Source organism: Elgaria multicarinata, chromosome 5 (genome assembly GCF_023053635.1).
Source record: "Elgaria multicarinata webbii isolate HBS135686 ecotype San Diego chromosome 5, rElgMul1.1.pri, whole genome shotgun sequence".
Taxonomy (NCBI): domain Eukaryota; kingdom Metazoa; phylum Chordata; class Lepidosauria; order Squamata; family Anguidae; genus Elgaria; species Elgaria multicarinata.
In genome coordinates, this window is record NC_086175.1 from 127,134,118 (window position 1) to 127,158,095 (window position 23,978).

The 23,978-nt window shown below is 43.0% G+C and overlaps 1 protein-coding gene across 5 annotated transcripts in view; it reads left to right on the forward strand.

Annotated features, from left to right (window-relative positions):
• The window catches only part of DLG2 (discs large MAGUK scaffold protein 2), a 1,258,440-nt gene that overhangs the window by 497,058 nt on the left and 737,404 nt on the right, over nucleotides 1-23,978 (forward strand). Inside the window, exon 1 of one of the 5 annotated variants that reach the window (XM_063127208.1) lies at nucleotides 17,132-17,329. The exons of the other annotated variants lie outside the window; for them this stretch is intronic. Within the exon in view, the coding sequence (XP_062983278.1) occupies nucleotides 17,228-17,329 (102 nt within the window). The 5' untranslated portion in view covers nucleotides 17,132-17,227. Of the gene's footprint in view, nucleotides 1-17,131; nucleotides 17,330-23,978 lie in introns of those variants that run through there. 5 annotated transcript variants of the gene reach the window in all.

Sequence of the window (23,978 nt, forward strand, 5' to 3'; positions counted from 1 at the left end):
TGAGGTACTGGTTCCTTTATATTCGGCCCTGGTTAGGCCTCATCTAGAGTATTGCGTCCAGTTCTGGGCTCCACAATTCAAGAAGGACACAGAAAAGCTGGAGGGGGTTCAGAGGAGGGCAACCAGGATGATCAGGGGTCTGGAAACAAAGCCCTATGAAGAGAGACTGAAAGAACTGGGCATGTTTAGCCTGGGGAAGAGAAGATTGAGGGGAGACATGATAGCACTCTTCAAATACTTAAAAGGTTGTCACACAGAGGAGGGCCAGGATCTCTTCTCGACCCTCTCGGAGTGCAGGACACGGAATAACAGGCTCAAGTTAAAGGAAGCCAGATTCCAGCTGGGCATCAGGAAAAACTTCCTGACTGTTAGAGCAGTAGGACAATGGAATCAGTTACCTAGGAAGGTTGTGGGCTCTCCCACACTAGAGTCATTCAAGAGGCAGCTGGACAACCATTTGTCAGGGATGCTTTAGGGTGGATTCCTGCATTGAGCAGGGGGTTGGACTCGATGGCTTTGTAGGCCCCTTCCAACTCTGCTATTCTATGATTCTATGATTCTATCTGCAGCTGGCTAACAAGGCTTAAAGAAAGAGTTAAAATGCTGTCACTGTAAGCTACAGCTATACAGGAAGCAAACAGGAAGCTGAGATGAGACTAGGGGCTCATCTACATCAAGCAGGATATTCCACTATGAAAGCAGTATGAAAGTGGTATATAAAAGGTAGGAGCCACACTACTGCTTTATTGCATTGAAGTGCAATGACAACTGTTGGGGCCCATTGACACATACCATATACCGCTTTCATAGTGCAATATCCAGCTTGTTGTAGATGTGTCACTGGGCCCCAACCATTGTCAGTGCACCTCAGTAACACTATAAAGCAGTAGTGGAGATCCTGCAGTGCACTTTAATACCGCTATAAAGCAGTAGTGTGGCTCCTGCCTTTTATATACCACTTTCATACTGCTTTCATAGCGGAATATCCTGCTTGGTGCAGATGAGCCCTGGGTCTCCTCTGTTTGTGAATTTCAGAAGCTGTATTGCTTGGCTGCCAAGCAGTGGTTCATCTAACTTGAGTCTTAAAGCATCCTATCTTTAGTGCCCAGCTGGTTGTAGTTTTTTTTTCGGGGGGGGGGGGAGTGAAAACTGCAGTCATTCACCCACCCATTCAGGTGACAACAGCAGCCACAAGTTGCTGTTGAAGCTGGCGACTCCAATTTCAGTGGGGCTATAAATCCAGTCAGAACTCTAAAGAAGCTATCTAAGCTGCTGAACCTATTTGAGGGATAGGATTCAGCACCTTGGATAGGTCCTTTAGAGTTCCGGTTGTTTTTGAGTGAAACTTGGGATGGATTCACAGCCCCACCGAAATCAGAGCCACCAGCCTCCGCTGGCAGCCATACTACCTAGTGCGTGTCTTTTGAGTGCTGGTGGCTCAGTTCTCAGGACCACCGGCTGCTTCTGCTTACCAATGCTGCCCCTTTGGGAAGCTTTACCCAACCAAGTGGTTGGAGAAATGGCCAGTGGAACTCAGCCTGGTACTAAGGAGTGAAGCACCAGGCAGGGAAGGTGGTCCCCCTCCCTAGGTTCATTACCACAAGATAATAAAGATGGCGGCTGCAACTGCTTTGCCTAACCATTCTTTACACAGTGCCAGGCCAAAAATAAGTAAACAAACAAAATAGAGGAGGCAGGGTTGGACGCTAGCACTAATCTTACCAGGCCCGCTGCTGTTGAACCCTCTCTAAATGAACTTTCCACCAAGGAATCCCTGCATGTTGGCCATGGAAAACCTACTAATTGCAGAAGATTCTGGGTCATGTCCTAAGAGCCTTCTCCAAGCAGTTGCCCTCCATATGTTCAGGATTTCAACTTCCACCCATTCCAACCAGCATGGCCAATGGTTAGGGAATCGTAGGTTGAAACATTTTGAGTGCGCTCGATTGGAGAAGGCTGTTTTAGGGTATGAAGAACATTCAAATGGGCACTGGCCTGGCTTGTTGGACCTCACTGTTGCCTGGTGTAAATGATATAGGCACCCTAGAACACACCCAACAGTTCTTTGCAGTCACATGCTACAGGGGAAGATTGGTCATAGAGAGAATGCTCTCTACTAAGCAAACATCTGTGTCAGTGCTGATGGAGCAACTCTGGTCTGTTGGGCTTCCAAAGAATCGCAAGCTTTTTCAAAACAGGTGATAGATGTCTACAGGTTTTCAGCACGGGGCACATCCTGCCGCACAGCTTTTATAACTTTCAAGAGCGTTAATACTTTGATCAGCTTCCTCTAAGAAACTACTTTTATCTATCCATAGTTTAAGAACATTCATATTAGTGGACAGTTTGGGGGTGTGGGGAAGTAGTTTACATACCTTGGATTTATTTTTTTAAAGGTTCTGGTGATTCTTAGCATCTGAACTTTCAAGAGTGGTACCATTAACATGGGTGATTTAGCATCTGTTTTGAGGCTGCATTTGATTTGAGAAGACCAGCAGAAATGAGTAGCAGGCTGGGAAATCTTGCAATGTAGCAGAAGATAAATAGAATGTGTTGTATCTGTGGTTTATCCGAAGGCCATTAATAGTGTCCTTTAGTGATGGATTGACTCATCCCACAGCACGCTCTGATTCATAATTAAGCCAGGAGCACCGGATTCATGGGTGGACAGTGCTAGATATGTTAAATTAGATTTTATTTTCTCCCCAGTTTAATTAAGATTAAGGATCAGCCTCTCAGGGTTTTATTTGGCTTGCTGCTTAATGACTTAAGGCACAATCCTAAGTATGTTTAGATAGCAAAAAGTCCTACAACTCCCAGCATTCCCTAGCAGGCATGGTTAGCTGGGGAATGCTGGAGTTGTAGGACTGTTTTCTGTCTAAACTCTCAGATGGATCGCACCCTTATTCAGATGCTCAAAGGAGGTAGTTGCATGATAGCATTCCATATCTTCCTGGTTATGGCCAAGGAGGGTCCAGAGTACCACAGGTCCTTGGATACTCCTGTACATGGATACTGCATATAGGTTGGCTAGCATCATGGGATAGCACCTGCTTTCCAGCCTACTTGGATGCTCCTTCGTGGAGAGCAGGGGTACAACGAAGACATGACCTGTTTGGGAAGGGGCATGTATATCCCTCCAAAAAACATTACTTGGGGCCTTCCTAGACGAGGCCTTAGCGTGCCTTCAGACCCGGTTTCCCTGCTGTGCGTCCAGATGATGCACAGGGGAATCCGGTGGCAGGCCGCAGTGAGGCCTCCTCCAACGCGCCATAAGCAAAGTCGCTTATGGCACGCCTTTTCCCCAGCTCCAGCCTCAGGCCGGGGCTGGGGGAAGTCTAGCTACTTCCGTGGCATTTTGCAGCTACTCGCTTACTCGCGAGTAGCTGCGAAAAGCCACGACCTGGCACAGCGCTCATACGAGCGCTGTGCCCATCAGCCCGGGGGGGGGAAGAGAGGGGCAGGAAGGATGGCAGGGGGGGGTGGCAAGGGGGGAGGGGGGGGTGACAGAGAGAGCGCCGCCCGCCGCCGCCCGAGGAAGCAGGCGAGCGGCGCTTGCCCGGGCAAGGGCTGGCATGGGGCAGCGCTTGCCCGGGCAATGCTGCCCCATGCCAGCCCTTGCCCGGGCAAGCACCGCTCACCTGCTTCCTTGGGCGGCAGCGTGCGGCGCTCTCTCTGTCATCCCCCCTTGCCACCCCCCCCTGCCATCCTTCCCCCCCCCCCGGTAAAAAATACGGACTTACCAGTCTGGAGTCTTCGGGCCGCACGCGGCCCCTTTAAACTGAAAAAAAATGGCGGACGCTGCAGGGATCCGACGTCCCTGCACATCCGCCGTCTGGAAGCTGCAGCGGCGCACGCTAACGTTAGCGCGCCTTGGCCCCGCCTCCCTGCCGGGATAACCCGGCAGGTCTAGCAAAGCCCTTAGTTCTCTCTATTGAATGTTAGAACCACTTCTGTTTTTAAAGTACTGTGTGTTGGCAGGCGGGCAGGGTGGGGTTGATATAGTGGCTGAATCTATGCTGCTTAGGCCAGATCTACACCAAGCATGAAAGTGGTATGGAAGAGGTATATAGAGGCAGGATCTACACTATTGCTTTATAGCAGTATTGAAGTGCACTGACAACTGTTGAGGTCCATGACACATGGCACATATGCCACTCCTGTACTGCTTTCATAGTGCAATATCCTGGTTGGTGTAGATGGGCCATGGGCCCCAACAGTTGTCAGTGCACTTCAGTACCACTATAAAGCAATAGTGTAGATCCTGCCTGCCTGTGTTTAACATATGCACTTAAGTGGTGAGCATGCATGTTTCCAAAGCCCACATCAAAGTGAGGATGGACAAGTATATCTTCATCCCCAATCGTCTCTGAAATGGCAATGGTGTGTGTGTGTGTGTGTGTGTGTGTGTGTGTGGAGATAATCCATAGAAATTTAACTACACATTGGGCGATGTAAAAAATATATAAATAAATAATAATAATAATAATAATAATAATAATAATAATAATAATAACAACAACAACAACATGGGTGTGTGTACTCCCATGGGAATCATCATGCTTTTCACGATCCCCCTGCCAGGAAATTGAGTCACTGAGCATTGTTTCATTTCTTCTCCAAACATTCTCCTCTGGGTGCTCTAGATGAACATAACTGCCTGTGAACCTTCACCATTGTTCCATGACACCAATATTGGCTTTAGACATGTTGACTAGCAATGTATGGATGTGGCCAAATCTGTTACATCTGTGTTTCGCAGTTTGTCAGGGGCCTTCTCTTCCATTGTCTGCTCATTGATGGAATTGGGATTCCCCCCCCCATTTGCACTTGCGAAAATGTACAACTCCCTGTCAAATGCACAACTCTCCCCTATGCAGATTTTCATGCTTTAGCTTATAGTGAAATGCACCTTTTCAGCTAGTGTGTGTATCTCTTCTTCTTCTTCTTCTTCTTCTTCTTCTTCTTCTTCTTCTTCTTCTTCTTCTTCTTCTTCTTCTTCTTCTTCTTCTCCTCCTCCTCCTCCTCCTCCTCCTCCTCCTCCTCCTCCTCCTCCTCCTCCTCCTCTTTCTTTTCTCCCTTGGGGCTATCTTTCATTATTATTATTATTATTATTATTATTATTATTATTATTATTATTATTATTATTATTTGTATTATTCTATGACTAAATTTGTGAAAAATTCTGGAAAGAAAAGAAAAAAAAACAGTCCGCAAGTTTGTGAAATCTTTGTAACTCAGGAAAGGCTGGTCTGCTGTGGAATCGGCAGGTTGGCTTCATAGAAATCTGAACTCATTTGATTCCATTCTGGATTTCTCCAACACCTGCAGTTGTGGTGTGGGTGCAGTTTCTATTTTTATGATAGCCATTTTTGCTGTGCTGATTAGCAGAAGATTTAGCCAGCTGTGGCTTCCAGAAAGGAGGGGAGCATATTATACCCATCTTCTTCAACCTGCAATGGCTTCCTGTTGCCTTCCACTTGTGACTTATAAGGCCTTGTCTGGCCTAGCCCTAGGATCCGACAGACTTCTCAACTGACAACCCCTGATCCTCTTCCTACTTAGGCACATAGAGGAGTAGATTGACTGTGGTGACTGCACACCCATTCCAATTACATACATATCACCCAAGCATCCAACTTTTTCAAGGGACAACCAACCCTGAGTTCCGCAAACTGGAAAGAGTACTTCCTCTCCAGTATTTATCACTGTTAATGCACTGTTTATATATTGGTGTGTTTTTAATCATCATCACCATCATCATCATCATCATCATCATCATCATCATCATCATCTTTTAAATGTTTTAATATTGTAGCTTGTTTAAAGACTGATCTGTTCCGGCAGGCCTACCCAGTTGAATTTTAAGATGCCTTTTTTAATGGTGTGTTGCTTTTAATAATGGTTTTAAACATTTGAATTAGTTGTATGTATTTTATAGTGTTTTTATTTGTGTTGTATCCTGCCTCGATCCAAAGGGAGAGGCAGGTAATAAGTAAATTATTATTATTATTATTATTACTATTATTATTATTGATTTAATTTTTGTATATCTCTGTTTGTTTTAACTGTACATGTTTTAATTTGTAAAGCCACCTTGAGCCTCAGTTTTGGGGAAAAGGCAGAATAATAACGATAATAATAATAATAACCATAGCTCCTCACTTGAGGGTGCCCGGAAAAGTATTCTAGGTGGCTGCTCTGTCATTTATGGAACTACTATTAATTGTAAACTTGAGCTGCTTCACAAGTAGAATTGCTACTTTAAAACAACAAACAAACACCCAAAACCTGGCTGTTCAACATAGGGGTGAAATGAGACACAAGATGACCAAGAATTACTGTAACCCCATATGACCATCTAGTCACTTGGAGCACAATCCTATGAGATCCACCTTTGATACTTGTAAGCATTCAAACTTGGGAGTCTTATGTATATCCAGCGCAGAGCAGGAAGCTCAGGGTCTATACTTCAGCTAGATGGGCCTTTTGTGACCTCAGAGAGGCAGCTGGCATGGTTTTCTCCAAGCTGGTAGTGAAGTAGAGGAAACTCAGACTCCTGGCACTCTGACCTCGGATGTAGGAATCCAAAATATTTTATGGCCTCCCAGACTCAGGCCTCATCTACACCAAGCAGGATATTGCACTATGAAAGTGGTATTTATTTATTTATTTATTTATTTATTTATTATTTATTACATTTTTATACCGCCCAATAGCCGAAGCTCTCTGGGCGGTTCACAAAAATTAAAACCATAGTAAAACAACCAACAGGTTAAAAGCACAAATACAAAATACAGTATAAAAAGCACAACTAGGATAAAAACCACGCAGCAAAATTGATATAAAATTAAAATACAAAGTTAAAACAGCAAAATTCAAATTGAAGTTAAAATTCAGTGTTAAAATACTGAGAGAAGAAAAAGGTCTTCAGCTGGTGACGAAAGGAGTACAGTGTAGGCGCCAGGCGGACCTCTCTGGGGAGCTCATTCCACAACCAGGGTGCCACAGCAGAGAAAGCCCTCCTCCTAGTAGCCACCTGCATCACTTCCTTTGGCAGGGGCTCATGGAGAAGGGCCCCTGTAGATGATTTTAAGGTACATATGGGAGGAGGCGTTCCTTCAAATAACCTGGCCCCAAACCGTTTAGGGCTTTAAATGTCAATACCAGCTCTTTGAATCAGGCCCGGACCTGGACTGGCAACCAATGAAGTTGTAAAAGGACTGGCGTAACATGATCTCACCTGCCAGTCCCTGTTAGTAAACGGGCTGCCCTGTTTTGTACCAGCTGAAGCTTCCAGACCATTTTCAAAGGCAGCCCCACGTATAACGCATTGCAGTAATCCAAACGAGAGGTTATCAGAGCATGGATAACTGTAGCTAGGCTAAAGGCAGGGGCCACACCAAGCAGGATATAGTGGTATGAAAGTGATATATGGCATGTGTCATGGGCCCCAACAGTTGTCAGTGTACTTCAATACCACTATAAAGCAGTAGTGTGGCTGCTGCCTTTTATATACCTCTTTCATAGTGGAATATCCTGCTTGGTGTAAATGTGCCCTCTGTCAAGTGGTCATAGGATTGCTCCTTTGAATCTTTAATTTTTTCAGTATCAAGTATGGACTTGATGCATAATAGGCACTGGGCAACCTTAGTGGAAAAGCAGAATGCTATTGTTGTTCTTGTTGTTGTTGTAACAGGCTGTGTTATATCTAAAACATTTCTTTCTTTCACTTTTATCCCTCACCCCCCCCCCCCCTCCACCAATTTTTAAAATCCAGGAAAAATAAAAGGAAGGACTTCTTCACACAGTGCAGAGTTAAATTATGGAACTCACTACCACAAGATGTAGTGATGGCCACTAATTTGGATGGCTTTAAAAGGGGGGTTGGATGAATTCCTGGAGGCAAAGGCTATCAATGGCTACTAGCCCTGATGGTTGTGTGCCATCTCCAGTATTCAAGGTGGTAAGCCTGTGTGCAGCAGTTACTGGGGAACATGGGTGGGAGGGTGCTGTTGCACATGTCCTGCTTGTTCATCCCTGGCCGATGGCTGGTTGCCCCCTGTGTGAACAGAGTGCTGGACTAGATGGACCCTTGGTCTGATCCAGCAGGGCACTTCTCATGTTCTATCTTGTAATGGATCAAGAGAAAACTTCTTTTTCCTTCTTTAGATGATGAATCCAAGTAGTACCTCTTTTATTCTTCCTTTTAAGCACTATCTAAAAGAAAAACAAAAAAATGTCAAGTAGGGAGCAGAGTGTGAATTGGAAATAAACCAGGACATCATCTTATTTTGGAATTGAAAAACAACAACAAGAAACAAATTAACATCTGTCTCTTCTCTCCCTCTTCCACTCCTACTTGGACTTAAAATGTGCAGAATGGAGGCTTTTGCTTGTCTGTACATGGGTTCACTCAAAATAGAACTCTCATGTGAAACTTGTGAATGGATTCACTGTAACATATAATTTTAGGGGGGGAACTACATTGTTTTTTTAGAAAGGACAAAAAGCAGTTTCGTGTCTCTGATGTTGTAGCACGAGAGAGTATCAGGAATGTGATGGGAAAAAAGCTTTCATGAGGGGGAGAAGTTCTAGATTATCGTCTCCTCATAAAAATATTGAAATATGCCAAATTGCTGAGCATTAGACTAGCAAAGTTTCACGCTCCCACCTTTATGGTAACCGTGTGAATCATTTTTTTATTTTTTTTTGTAATGATAGTGGCTGCTGGCTTGTAACTATGGAATGGATTGTCATGGAAACCACGCTTCTTTTTCTAAATTTACACCAAGGCTTGCCATGAGTGAGGAAGGCCTGACTTGAAAGTGAATCTGTTTCAATAAATAGCGGAATAATGAGGCCAAGACAGTTCGTACAGAGACATGGGGTGTGTCCATGGGCTCATCTACACCAAACAGGATATTCCACTGTGAAAGCAGTATATAAAAGGCAGGAGCCACACTACTGCTTTATAGCGGTATTGAAGCACACTGACAACTGTTGGGGCCCATTGACACAGACCATTTACTGCTTTCATGCTATTTCCATAGTGTTATATCCTGCTTGGTGTAGATGTGTCATGGGCCCCAACAATTGTCAGTGCACTTCAGGACCACTATAAAGCAGTATTGTAAATCCTGCAGTGCACTTCAGTACCACTATAAAGCAGTAGTGTGGATCCTGCCTTTTATATACCGCTTTCATAGTGGAATTTCCTGCTTGGTGTAGATAAAACCCATGTTACCCATACATTATGCATTTCAAACACAATTATCTAATGCAGACTTCTCCAACCCAGCACTTCCCAGCACACTGGCTGGGGATGGTGAAAGTTGTGTCCAAGACTTCTGGAGTACATAAGGTTGAGGAAGGCCGGTTTAATGTTTGCACGGTTGTGGACCTCTTCAGACATAACATTCTTTAGACCAGATGTTCAACAAGAAAGATATAACACTATGAAAGCAGTTTGAAAACAGTTGTCAATGCACTTCAATACTTATAAAGCAGTTGTGTAGATCCTGCCATAGACTCATTTCTTAAAAAACCTAGTAGTATATAACGTGTGAAAGATTTATGTTTGCAAGTAAATCGTAAAATGTTTGTAGTATGAAAACTTTAATTGAGGTTGCTGATTGGGAAAGATCTATTGGAATGCTTTGTTTGTTTGTTTGTTTATTTATTTAAATTACTTGGGCACAATCCTATGCATATTCAGATAGAGAAATGCCCTACAACTCCCAGCATGCCCCAGCCAAACATGCATAGGATTGTGCCCTTATGTACTGCTTGATATGCTAAGTCCTTTAAACAGTTAGTAGTTAAAATACATAAAATACAATATAATAACCAATGTCAAAACCAATATAAAATTATAAATACATTAAAAAACCCATTACACTATTATTATTATTATTATTATTATTATTATTATTATTATTATTAATTTATATAGCACCATCAATGTACATGGTGCTGTACAGAGCAAAACAGTAAATAGCAAGACCCTGCTAGATTGTAAGCCTGTGGGCAGGGACTGTCAAGAAATACTTTTGTAAGCTTCCGTGAGAGCCTTTTTTGGCTGTATGGCGGCATAAAAATGCTTAAATAAATAAATAAATAAATAAATAAAAACAATAAATAGCAAGACCCAGCCGCATAGGCTTACATTCTAATAAAATCATAATAAAACAATAAGGAGGGGAAGAGAATGCACCAAACAGGCAGTATAAAAGTCAGAGCAAAATCAAGTTTTAAAAGCTTTAGGAATAGTAGAACAGATCAGTGCAATTACAAGTGAAAGTAAAGTCTGAGTAAATAAATATGTCTTCAAGAGGTGTCTGAAGCTCACCACAGTTTCTGCTTCTTGGACCTCATGAGGGAGAGCATTCCTTAGGATGGAGCCACTACCAAGAAGACCCAGTTATGTGCCATCTTATGACATGTTGTTGGCCATGCAATGACCAACGAGGCTTCCTTGGAAGATCTCAGGGATCAATTTGATGTATATAGGAGAAGATGTTGCAGGAGCCCCGTCCTCTTGACCAGATGCAAAAAAGGGCAGAGCTCCTGCAACTTTAACTGTTGTGATGAAGAGGGTATTTCACCAGGTGCTGCATGCATACAAATGACACCTGCTGAAATTCCCTTTTTGATTCAACTGTTAAAGATACAGGAGCCCTGTCCTCCTTTCCATATGGCCACCCTTCTAGAACCCAATGGGATCATCCCATGAAGCTGATTGCTGGGAGTTTCAAGACAGATAAAAGGAAGTACTTCTTCATGCAATGTATAGTTAAACTATGGCATTCACTTCCACAAGCCGTAATGATGGCCACTCATTTGGATGGCTTTAAAAGGGGACTGGACAAATATTTGGAGGAAAAGGCTATTGCTGGCTACTGCTTCTGATTTCTATGTGCTGCCTCCAGTATCAGAGGCAGTACGTCTATGTACTCCAGTTGCTGGGGAACTTGGGTGGGAGGGTGCTGTTGCACTCATGTCCTCCTTGGGAGTTTCCCATGGTCTGGCCAGTTTGTGAAGAGAATGCTGGACTAGATGGACCCTTGGTCTGATCCATCATGGCTTTCCTTATGACACCTATCAGCAGGAGGGCCGTTTCTGTTGTGGCGCTGATCCCATCAAATGCCCTGCCCCAGGTGCAGTGGAAGGCACTGTCAAATGCCAACTCTGCATAGCTTTACTTCCCAAGCTAAATCCTGGCTCTGTAATTAGCACTTGGGCTAAATTGAAAACTTGGGGGGACGACTATTTCCCCCCCCTCGGGTTTAGTCTCTGTCCACCACTCTGCCGCTAAGATCATCTTCCTGGCCCGCCGCTCTGACCATGTCACTCCACTTCTGAAATCTCTTCATTGGCTTCCAATTCACTCCAGAATCCAATATAAACTTCTCCTGTTGACCTTCAAAGCTTTTCACGGTCTAGCTCCTGCCTATCTCTCCTCTCTCATCTCACACTATTGCCCCGCTCGTGCTCTCTGCTCCTCTGATGCCATGCTTCTCGCCTGCCCCAGGACTTCCACTTCCCTTACTCGGCTTCGTCCTTTTTCTTCTGCTGCCCCTTACGCCTGGAACGCTCTTCCAGAACACTTGAGAACTACAAACTCAATCACAGCTTTTAAAACTCAGCTAAAAACTTTTCTTTTCCCTATAGCTTTTAAATATTGAGTTTGTTCTGACTCTATACTGTTAGCTTCACCCTACCCGGTGCCTCTTTACACTTCCCTGTGCCTGTTTGCATTCTCCTTCCCTCCTTATTGTTTACTACAACTGTATTAGATTGTAAGCCTATGCGGCAGGGTCTTGCTATTTACTGTGTAATCTGTACAGCACCATGTACATTGATGGTGCTATATAAATAAATAATAATAATAATAATAATAATAATAATAATAATAATAATAATAATAATATGTTTTTGTGATGGTGTGTGTTTGTTTAATGACATGTTGATAGGTGCCTTGGTTTGTTGTTGTTATTATTATTATTATTATTATTATTATTATTATTATTTATTTATATAGCACCATCAATGTACATGGTGCTGTACAGAGTAAAACAGTAAATAGCAAGACCCTGCCGCATAGGCTTACATTCTAATAAAATCATAATAAAACAATAAGGAGGGGAAGAGAATGCAGACAGGCACAGGGTAGGGTAAACAGGCACTCCCCAATGTGATGTCCTCCAATGCCCATGCTAGAAATCGATCCTGGGTGTGGAGCTTGACAAACTTATTTATTTATTTAAAACATTTATATCCTGCCCTATACCATTAAGATCTCAGAGCGGCATACAGATAAAAGCATACAGTATAAAACAATAAATACGCACAGTTAAAAACAAATTAAACCATGATCCAAGTTAAAGTAATATTTAATTTAAAAGCAGTAAAAGCAGTTTAAACAATATGCCAGTGAGTTTACAGTCAAACTTTGCGCAAATTATGCAGATTTGCACAAATTGTGGCCACAAATCTGCTCTGGTTTTAGCTTATTAATGGTTTAATTTCTTTTCAGCTGTGTATATTTATTGTTTTACATGGTTGAATGATTTTATCTGTATGCCGCCCTGAGATCCTTGTGATATAGGGCGGGATACAAATGTCTTAATAAATTAATAAATTTGCGCAAATCGCAGCTTCCTCAGTGGAGAAAAAGCCATGGCTCCACCTGCACATGTAAACCCAGCTGGGCACCCCACGGAACCCCATTGAGCCAAAAGCAAGATGGAGTTCCAAGTGACAGCCATGCTAACTAGGGAATGTTGGGAGTTACAGATCTTTTTCTTGTCTAAGCATGTATAGGGTTCTTCCTTAAGTAAAACAAGTTTTGAGGAAGAGGGACAACCAGTGCAAGAGAATTATCAACTGCCCTGATCAATAACTTTGCCACTTTTAGAAGGAACCAGGCTTCCTTTGCCACAGGCAGGTGTTCCACAGGTGCAGATTCTGTGATCAGCATTAGTTGGACAGGGACAGCACCTGTTGGCTGGTGTCCCTGTTCAAGGCTTGATCCTTGTATTTCCAAATGAGGCCGGACTATTGCCTCACACCCTTTTTGTCTTAATTTAATGTTGCAGCACTGCCTATAAAAGTCTCTGAGTGCCATCTGCTGGGCATATTGGAAACCTGGCACAAAGATAAGTAAGAATCTCAATCTCTCTCTCTCTCTCTCTCACTTGATTTCTTAGTTTCATCTGCATCCAAAATTCCACAAGTTGTCTTCTGTGTTATGATTATATTTGCCCCAGTGGAGACATGGGGAGCTTCAAGTATGACAGAAGCCCTGTCATACTTGAAGACAAAAGCCCTGTCTTTCAAGAACCTCGCTTTATTTATTTATTTATTTATTACATTTTTATACCGCCCAATAGCTGAAGCTCTCTGGGCGGTTCACAAAAATTTTGGAGATGAAGCTTGCAAGAATTGCCTTGCTGTACTGGGATCATGCCAAAGGTCATCCCACCTAGTCCTGTATCCTGTTTCCAACAGAGGGCAGTAAAAAAATGCCTCTGGAGGCGTATGCAAAGACCATAGCTATCTCCTTTTCTTTGCATCCTTGTCCTCAGATGAACAGCAATCTTCTTTTTGTTGTGCTCTCTTGATTTCAGAGAAGCATCAGCCTGGACAAGAGAGACCTTTGGTCTGATCTCTTGCAGAGTTCTAAGTTCCTAACATTCACCACCTATGTGAAAATTAACAGCACAAGCCTATACATATTTTACTTGGAAGCAAGCCCCACCGTTTTAATGGTTACCCCCACCCCAGGTAGCAGTTTGCATCCGTCATCTACTTCTCCCCCACCCCTAAGTAATGGATACTGCTTTTAGAAAAGGTATAAATATTGCACGAGCCCAAACTTGATATTGTTTTGTGTACTTTAATAGATGCTGTAATGTCTATTTTTGATCATCCTCATGAAATGGTGCTGCCATTTAATTCCTCCCATTTGTCAGTAGTTCTCTGAAGAGGCATTGCCACAGACAATTAAAACTTTCAGGGACCAAGGACCCTAAAGAGACAATGTATGCATGCTAATTTGTATTTACATATGCAAATTTAGAAATAATTACTAGGATTTATTTACACTTCACAGAAGGCAAACTCAGCCAATTAATTTCCCATAAACAACATCCCAATAAAATTAAGTCTTTTATTAATTTGCACCCTACCCCAGGGCCGAATTAAGACATGCTGAGGACCCAAGCTATATCAAGATTCAGAGGTCCCATATCAAAAAAAAATAAAAAAAATAAAGAGAAAAAGGTGTATTACAATATAATTGGAAGGGTAATGAATTCGTGGATAGCATTAGTGATAGATAGCCTTCTCTGAAGATGTGGATAAAAGCATCAATAAAGTAAGTTGCTTTCAACTTCTTTTAAAATGGCTCTAATTTGTACTTATTGCCTCCAGTACTAAATGCTGCATTGCCACACTTCCTCTATATAAGGTAACTGCTGTTAGTCACACCAAATGTTTAAGTCAAAGTGAATTCATCGAAGTTATATTACATCTTAGTTATCTCCAACATCTTAGTTATCTCCAACATATTTAGAGGCCCTTCATAATATGAGGCCTTAAGCCATGGGTTACTTGGTTTGTTCCTAAATCCAGCACTTCCGTACCCCCAGCTCATCCTAAAGCAGTAGCTCCTCTTCAGTTTCAATCAATTCTCAATGGATGGGGACAGGTGTGAAAAATGCACCCCCTTCCCCAGTGCAATTAATAAGCTTAGGAGAAAAAGCACCACTTGAACCATGTGTTGTGACCAGACCTGTTCCCCTTAGGGTGGGGAAGGAGTTTCAGACTTATCAATCGGAATCAGATTCTGAAGCAGAACAGACAGGACTAGAAATGTTCCAGCCTACTTGGGAAGTGGGGGAGGTGATTCTCCAAGGCTCTTCACCAGCTGGGAATGAACCTTCGTCACACCTTATCAGTGAAAATGTTAACAACTCATAGTCTGTGGGAAATCAGCAATCCTCAGAGGGGGAAGGGACTCCAGAGTTGGCTGATTCTAGAGCCCACTGCAGACTCAAATGGGCTGAGCTTAAAGAAGGCGAGAGGGGATTGACTCGACTAGCTTCTCGCCAAAGGCTTCTTCAGAGGAATCCTCCTTGAAGTTAAAGGGTCTCAGGGAAATACTTTCCCCTTTCTTGAAAGGACAATTGTCTCACTTAGTTTAGCCAAGCATTAGCCTAGAGGAAAGGTGCGAAGAGACCTCCCTTTGTTGAATAAAACTTTGTGGATTGCATGGCAGACCTCTTTATTATCTCACACTGCGTCAGGAGGGCTTGGAAACATGACACCATGTATTTCCTACGTTTCATTGCCATGTGGAGGGGATTTGGGGGTTGAAACAAGTGGGGAGTGTAGGGTTAATCCATTTGCAATCCCCCTTGATAACTGTACCCTGCTCAGGAAATACCCTTCATTGCCACCAGTGGAGGCTGGTGTCTCTGAGTCAAGGTTCAGCAGCTTGGATGGCTCCTTCAGAGTTCTGGCTGAAACACAGAATGGATTCACAGACTCACCAAAATCAGAGCTACCATCATGCACTGACTGGCGCCAATAGACAGTCAGGGCTCTGGGGAAAAGACCTCGGCTCTGAGCGATAGATTAGGGCCCCGGCCAAACAATGCCCCTGTCCCCAATTGATATCTCTTAGAGGTTGAAGCTATGCTGGTTCAAGAAAAGAAATTTCCCAAAGATTGAAGTTTACAATCAAACGGAAATACTGATTACTGAAATAATGTAAAGCAAGAGGCACCTTTTGACAGGTAATGTATACATATTTTTTTGAAGTACATATCAGTTCATATGTTTGTTTTCCCTTGTTAACTTAAGATGTTGAAGTGACAAGCAGATAACGATGATGATGATGTTGATGATGTTTTAGATTTTCAAATAGTTCACTTGAACTTAAGAAAACAAAAACGAAAAACCCTTCCAACCATCTTGTAATTAGCCCTGTATCAGAAATGGATGTCTGAGACCGGAAGATATATAATGCTTGCATAAAAGCACCTAGTGAGGTCATAGAAAGGGTGAGATCATGGCCAGCTTGCTCTCTTCGCTCCCATGCGATGCTTGTTCACGGCGAGTGCCCTTTTCAACTTGATGCCCTTTCTTTCAAATGAGTAGCCCATGTGGCCAAAAGATCAGCCTATACTCACCACCAAATGCAAAGGTCTATGACCACTGATCTAACAGTTTGACCTCCTATTGTATCTGAGACATAACTAGTGGAATTTTGCCAAACCTTCCTACTGGTAACCTTTCAGAGCACCTTGGCAGGTTTATTGCTATCCCTTGCACACCATCAGTCCCTCTACCTGTAAATTGGTGCCTGGGGAGGTCTTCCTCCCCCCATTATGTCCAATGAGGACAACTTGAATGTGACTTGCAACGGTGCGGAGTTGTCGTCCCTCCCCAGCGTCCTGAGAATCCAGCTTTGATTTGTTTCAAGTCTAGATTCATCTTTCAGACCGAGGGAATGCCTGTCACTGCTTCGGAGTTCCACCGAATCAATCCCTCTCCTTTCCCGGCCACGTTTCTGGCGGCGGTGAGAGAGCCTGGGAGTGAATCTTTCTGAAATACATACTGGTAAAGGGCTGAAGGCATCTGAGGCAAGGTTCTACTTTTTTCCTCCCTTCCACAATGACTATGTATTGCAGCAAGCGACTGGCTTTTTACCAAATCGGGAGCTGCAGTATTTTTCTTCCGATGGCATAATTTTCAGCCCACTTGAGCTAGCATGACAATCTTATGTGATTATTACGAGTAGGCGTTAGCATCCTTTTACATGCTAATGCTCCTGCACCTGCTATTCCACCTTCATTTCCATTTTTGGTTCAATGTAAAGAAGGGGGGAGTTGTTGTTTTTAATTCCCCCCCCCCCCGAGTGGAAGGGGGAAACCCTGACACTTCATGATCGATGCTGCAGCGTTGATTCATCTACAACAAGGAAGGCAATGGTCGAATTGGGGGCACAGGTGACGGAAAGACTTGGATGGTGCTTCTGACCGGCGAGAGAGGAGGAGAAAGGGAGGAGAGAGAGAGAGAGAGAGAGAGAGAGAGAGAGAGAGAGAGAGAGAGAGAATCTGGCTAGCTGTTGAGTGGAATATGTTGCTTCTTCATGTGCCGTTCTTAGCTGCTTGTTCCTGATCCTCCAGCTGGCTGCTTCAACTGCAGCCCTCAAGGAATGTGTCGTATCGTTAACTATTCCGACCGCGTTACACCAATGATTTGCCACTGCAAAGTTGCCTGCACCAACAACACTCTGTCGTTGATGTTTGGATGCAAGGTAGGAAGCGGTTGACGGCTTTCTCTACCTGTTTTGCATCATTGTTTCCTAACCGGGCTATTTTTGAATAACAATTACAGATGGGGATTGGGAGGGGGGATTTGTATAATGCTGAGAGAATGGTTTTATATCTACGTGTCTGTGTAAGGGGAGCTTTTCCGTTTCTGTGCAATTCCAGCTCTTTTTCTACGTAAACCATCCTTAAAGAAAAAAAATCTCTTCCTGATTGTCCAGAATAAACACAAATGGACTCCATGGATACTGGGTCATTTTCTCTGGGATGTGGCTACCTACTTGATTAAGAAACTGAAGATTGCTTAATCAGTTCTGCAGCTATTTCCGTGCTTTTGAGTTTGACATCAGTGCTTCCTGTTCTTTTAAAAACCCCTGAAGTAGCAGGAACGGACCTCCTTGTCGGTCGTGATTAATCGCCGATGCTTATAATTAGACTAGAGTTGCTAAGGAATGCAATCTTGCATTACACACACAAAAGAAACCAAAACCACAACCCACACAAATAAGTAGAGAGAGAGAGTTCATGGGATCACTGAAAGGTCCACAAAAGATGGTGTGCATGCGTGGGGAAACGGCATAATTTGGAAGAAGTATCTTTGCACGACAGCTTTTAATTTTAACTGTAGGTCTTCAGTCAAGTGGTGGCGCCCTCTCCCACATAAGGTCAGTCCAGGGTGCACGTAGCAATCCTGTTCTCCAAAGTTAGCTACAAGGGATGCTTCCACACTCTTAACACAAATGAATAGGAAATAATAATAATAATAATTATTATTATTATTATTATTATTATTATTATTATTATTATTATTTGATGCAAGTAACATTTGGATGAGGAAGATGTCACTTTTTTCATGTCTTAGCACCCACCTGTAACTGAGGTTTTATTTATTTATTTATTACATTTTTATACTGCCCAATAGCTGAAGCTCTCTGGGCGGTTCACAAGAATTAAAACCATTAAGAACATAATAAAACATCCAACAATCTAAAAACCCAAATACAAAATACAATACAAAAAGCACAACCAGAATAAAATCACAGCAGAAATTGATATAGGATTAAAATACAGAATTAAAACAGCAAAGTTTAAATTTAGGTGTTAAAATACTGAGAAAATAAATAGGTCTTCAGCTGGCGATGAAAAAAATACAGTGTAGGCGCCAGGCGGACCTCTCTGGGGAGCTCGTTCCACAGCCGGGGTGCCACAGCGGAGAAAGCCCTCCTCCTAGTAGCCACCTGCCTCACTTCCTTTGGCAGGGGCTCACGGAGAAGGGCCCCTGTGGATGATCTTAAGGTCCAGGCAGGTACATATGGGAGGAGGCGTTCCTTCAAATAACCTGGCCCCAAGCCGTTTAGGGCTTTGTATGTTAGTACCAGCACTTTGAATCGGGCCCGACCTGGACTGACAGGCAATGAAGTTGTAAAAGGACTGGCGTGATGTGATCTCGCCGGCCAGTCCCTGTTAGTAAACGGGCTGCCCTGTTTTGTACCAGCTGAAGTTTCCGGACTGTTTCTGGAGCTTCCAATTATTCACAGTATGGTAAAATTGTCCCCTTCCCCAACTTATATAATTGGGTGGGGTGAGACTTTTATTTTTCATCTGTCCTACTAAAATGTGCTATATATTAAAAATTCAGCAGGTAGAATTCAGTAGCTGACAAGAGTGTTTCTTACAACTACAGGTGTGTTCTCAAGATTGCGGAATAAAGATGAGTTGACTCGTAACACAGATGGCCACTTTTTCATATGTACAATTAGCATAGTTATTGACAGCAGCATGTGTGTTAATGTTTTAAGTCTGAATTTTTAAAATATATGCTAGTAATTGTGAATCTGGGTGGATGGGCTGTAATGGGTAATTTTTTCATTCCAGATTGTGTATTCAAGGGTCTATAGAAGTAAAATTCATTTTAAATTTGGAATGGAAAGAAAGAAAAAGAATTAGCCCATTGAAAGTGGCTAGAGAGAACTATTATCAATTACATTGCCCTGTTTCAATAATCATAGCAGTGGAGGCTGGTGGCTCTGATTTTGGTGGGGCTGTGATCCACTCTGGGTTTTGGTCAGAACCAGACAGAACTCTAAAACAGCTATCCAAGGTGCTGAACCTACATGGTAGAGAGTGTTCAGCACCTTGGATAGCTCCTTTAGTGTTCTGTCTGGTTCTGAATGAATTCACAGACCCACTAAAATTGGAGCCATCACCCCCCACTGATTCATAGCAATATCTCAGTAACCATTAGAACCATCCAGTAAGGTAGGCCAGTAGCATTATCACTATATTACTGATAGGAGAACAGAAGTGCGTAGCTTAAGGCTGTCTAGTGGGTCTAGGGCTGAAGGTGAGATTAATTCATGTATAAAATCCCACCTGCTTTTTCCAAGCATCTTCAAAGAAGCCATGCCCACTTAAATAGACCAGAACTTTTCAAACAAACTGTGTAGTGCAAAAGCAGCAGAGACCCAACAGATGCTCACCTGGAGCACAGAATTGTATCCAGCAAATTTCACTCTTCAAGTACTTGTAAGGTTGTCACACAGAGGAGGGCCAGGATCTCTTCTCGATCCTCCCAGAGTGCAGGACACGGAATAAGGGCTCAAGTGACAGGAAGCCAAATTCTGGCTGAACAGCAGGAAAAACTTCCTGACTGTTAGAGCAGTATGACCATGGGACTAATGACCTAGGGAGATTGTGGGCTCTCCCACCCTAGAGGCATTCAAGTTGCAGCTGGACAGCCATCTGTCAGGGATGCTTTAAGGTGGATTCCTGCATTGAGCAGGGGGTTGGACTCGATGGCTTTATAGGCCCCTTCCACCTCTACTATTTTATGATTCTATGAAATGCTGTAGGAAATGGCCAATAATCCACCCTCAGTCACAGACTCTCCAATCAGCCTTAGGCAACCCAATTCTGTCCCAGCAAATGCTGTCGAAAATGAATGTGTTCCTTTAGCTGACGGTGAAGGCTCTGCTGGGAGGCGATCAGCCACAATTCCCTTAGCAGGCAGGTCTACGCTGACAACCAATGACTGGATGTCTTGCCATCTTAGTCACCATACTCACCTGCCCCAGCCTGGTGTCCTACAGATGATGATGTTGTTGTTGATGATGGTTTATTTCATTTTTATACCACCCAGTTGCTGAAGCTCTCTGGGCAGTTTACAACAGTTCCTAAGAGAAAATACAGCATTGAAATAACTTAAAACAGTTTAGACAACTTAAAACAGTTTCAATAGAATACTAGACCTGTTTAGGTAGCTGGCATAAGTGTCCCCATCATATGCCATTAAAAAGTGTTGGTGCCAGGCGGGCCTGAGCGGGGAGCTCATCCCACAGTCAGGGGGCCACCACAGAAAAGGCCCTCTCCCTTGTTTGCCACCCTCTGAGCCTCCCTTGGAGGAGGCACTCAGCACTTGGATTCCTGTGCAGTCATTATGCCCACCACTCTTTCCCATAAAGTCCAAATAATGTGTTTTGAAAGTAACCAACAGGGTTGAGTCTGTTCTCTGGATGCGAACAGGCTATAGTGGGTAGATACCGCATGAGCCTATTTTATTTTGTGGAAGGGGCCATTTAGGCCATCGAGTCCAATCCCCTGCTCAGTGCAGGAATCCTGACTGGATGTCCAGGCCTTGCGTGAATACCAACAGTGATGGAGAGCCCACCACCTCCCTAGTCAGTTGGTTCCATTATCGAACTCCTCTGATCATTACGAAGTTTTCCCTGATGTTCAGCCTTCTTGTAACTTAAACCCAGCATTTGTGTCCTACATTCGTGGATGATGAGAGAAAACCTGTTGAGGCCTCTTCTGTGTAACAACCCTTTAGGTACTTCAAAATTACTATCAGATCCCCTCAGTCTTCTCTTCTTAATCCTAAACAATAACCAATTCCTTATTTTATTAATTAATTAATGATTGCATTTATATCCTGCCCTTTTTCCTCCAAGGAACCCAAAGCAGCGTATTATTATTATTATTATTATTATTATTATTATTATTATTATTATTTATTTATAAAGCACCATCAATGTACATGGTGCTGTACAGAGTAAAACAGTAAATAGCAAGACCCTGCCGCATAGGCTTACAATCTAATAAAATCATAGTAAAACAATAAGGAGGGGAAGAGAATGCAAACAGGCAGAGGGTAGGGTAAGCAGGCACAGGGTAGGGTAAAACTAACAGTATAAAGTCTGCACAACATCAAGTTTTAAAAGCTTTAGGAAAAAGAAAAGTTTTTAGTTGAGCTTTAAAAGCTGCGGTTGAACTTGTAGTTCTCAAATGTTCTGGAAGAGCGTTCCAGGCGTAAGGGGCAGCAGAAGAAAATGGACGGAGCCGAGCAAGGGAAGTAGAGGCCTTTGGGCAGGCGAGAAACATGGCATCAGAGGAGCGAAGAGCACGAGCGGGGCAATAGTGTGAGATGAGAGAGGAGAGATAGGAAGGAGCTAGACCGTGAAAAGCTTTGAAGGTTAACAGGAGAAGTTTATATTGGATTCTGAAGTGAATTGGAAGCCAATGAAGAGATTTCAGAAGCGTACATTTTTGTGAACCACCCAGAGAGCTCCGGCTATTGGGCGGTATAGAAATGTAATAAAATAAATAAATAAATAAATAAATAAATAAATAAATAATCCTCCTCTCCATTTTATCCTTACAACAACAACCCTGTGAGGTCAGTTGGGCTGAGAGTCTGTGGCCTAATCTATACCAAGCAGGATATAGCACTATGGAAGCGGTATGAAAGCAGTATATAAAAGGTAGGAGCCACACCAAGCAGGATATAGTGGTATGAAAGCAGTATGAAAGCGGTATATGGTATGTGTCAATGGACCCCAACAGTTGTCAGTGCACTTCAATACACTGTGTGGCTCCTGCATTTCATATACTGCTTTCACACCGCTTTTGTAGCACAATAACCTGCTTGGTGTAGATTAGGCCTGTGACTGTCCCAAAGTCACCCAGTGGGTTTCCATGACCGAGTGGGGACTAGAACCCAGATCTCCTGACCCAGTCCACTTTAACCACTACACCACACTGGCTCTCAAAATCCCTTCAAACTGCCCTTATATGACTTAGGCCAGATCTACACCAACCAGGATGAACCACTTTGAAAATGGTTTGAAAACTGTATATGGAGTGTGTCCTGGGCCCCAACAGTTGTTAATAAACCGTTATAAACTGTTACAAAGCAGTAGTCTAGATCCTGCCTTAGTTTCTCGATCTCTGATTATATTTGTTGCCCTTGTTTGAACTCACTCCGATTTACCTGAATCCTTCTTAAAGTGTTATATCCCAAAATGGACACATGATTTGAGGTTGGGTCTGACCAGTACAGAGTAATGTGGAGCTATTACTTCTCATGATTTAGAAACTATACTTCTGTTGATGCACCTAAAATTGCCTTCGCCTTTTATGCAACCTCATCGCACTGCTGAACCATATTCAGCTTGTGATTGTCTGCAACTCCAAGACCCTTACATATACAATTGCCAAGCCAGGTGTACCCCATCTTATACCTGTGCATTTGATATCTTTTCCAAGATGAAAAACTTGGCACTTGTCTGTTAAATTCCATTCTGCTATTTTCTGCCCAGTTTTCTAACCTATCAAGATAACTTAGAACCGGGTTTCTCAGAATGTCGTATGTGTTTCCTCACAACAACCCTGTAAGGTAGGTTAGGCTGAGAAATTATGACCGGGCAAGGACGTGAGGACTTGAACTCAAATCTCCCCAGTCCTTGTTCGGCACTCTAATTTACTATATCAGCCCTTCCATCCAACCTGATACTCTCCTGACTTTTTTGAACTACATTTCCCATAATCCCTTACCATTGATCAAGCTGGTTGGGGCTGATGGAAGTTGTAGTCTGGAGGACACCAAACTGGGGAAGTGCATTGTTACCATATTGGGATCTACACCAAGCAGAATATAACACTTTGAAAATGGTTTGTAAACGGTATAGGGAGTGTACCCCAACGGTTGTCACTACTGTTATAAACTGTTTTAAAGCAGTAGTGTAGATCCTGCTTAGGTAGCTTAACTAGGGTGACCATATGAAAAGGAGGACAGGGCTCCTGTATCTTTAACACTTGCATAGAAAGGGGAATTTCAGCAGGTGTCATTTGTATATATGGAGAACCTGGTGAAATTCCCTCTTCATCACAACATTTAAAGGTGCAGGAGCTATACTAGAGTGACCCGATTTAAAAGAGGGCAGGGCACCTGCAGCTTTAACTGCTGTGATGAAGAGGAAATTTCACCAGGTTCTCCATATATTAGGGTGACCATATGAGAAGGAGGACAGGGCTCCTGTATCCTTAACAGTTGTATTGAAAAGGGAATTTCAGCAGGTGTCATTTGTATATATGGAAAACCTGGTGAAATTTCCTCTTCATCACACCAGTTATAGCTGCAGGTACCCTGCCCTCTTTTAAATCTGGTCGCTCTAGTATAGCTCCTGCAGCTTTAACTGCTGTGATGAAGGGTCATTTTCACCAGGTTCTTGATATATACAAATGACACCTGCTGAAATTCCCTTTACTATGCAACTGTTAAAGATACAGGAGCCCTGTCCTCCTTTTTATATGGTCATCCTACCATATATACAAATGACACCTGCAGAAATTCCCTTT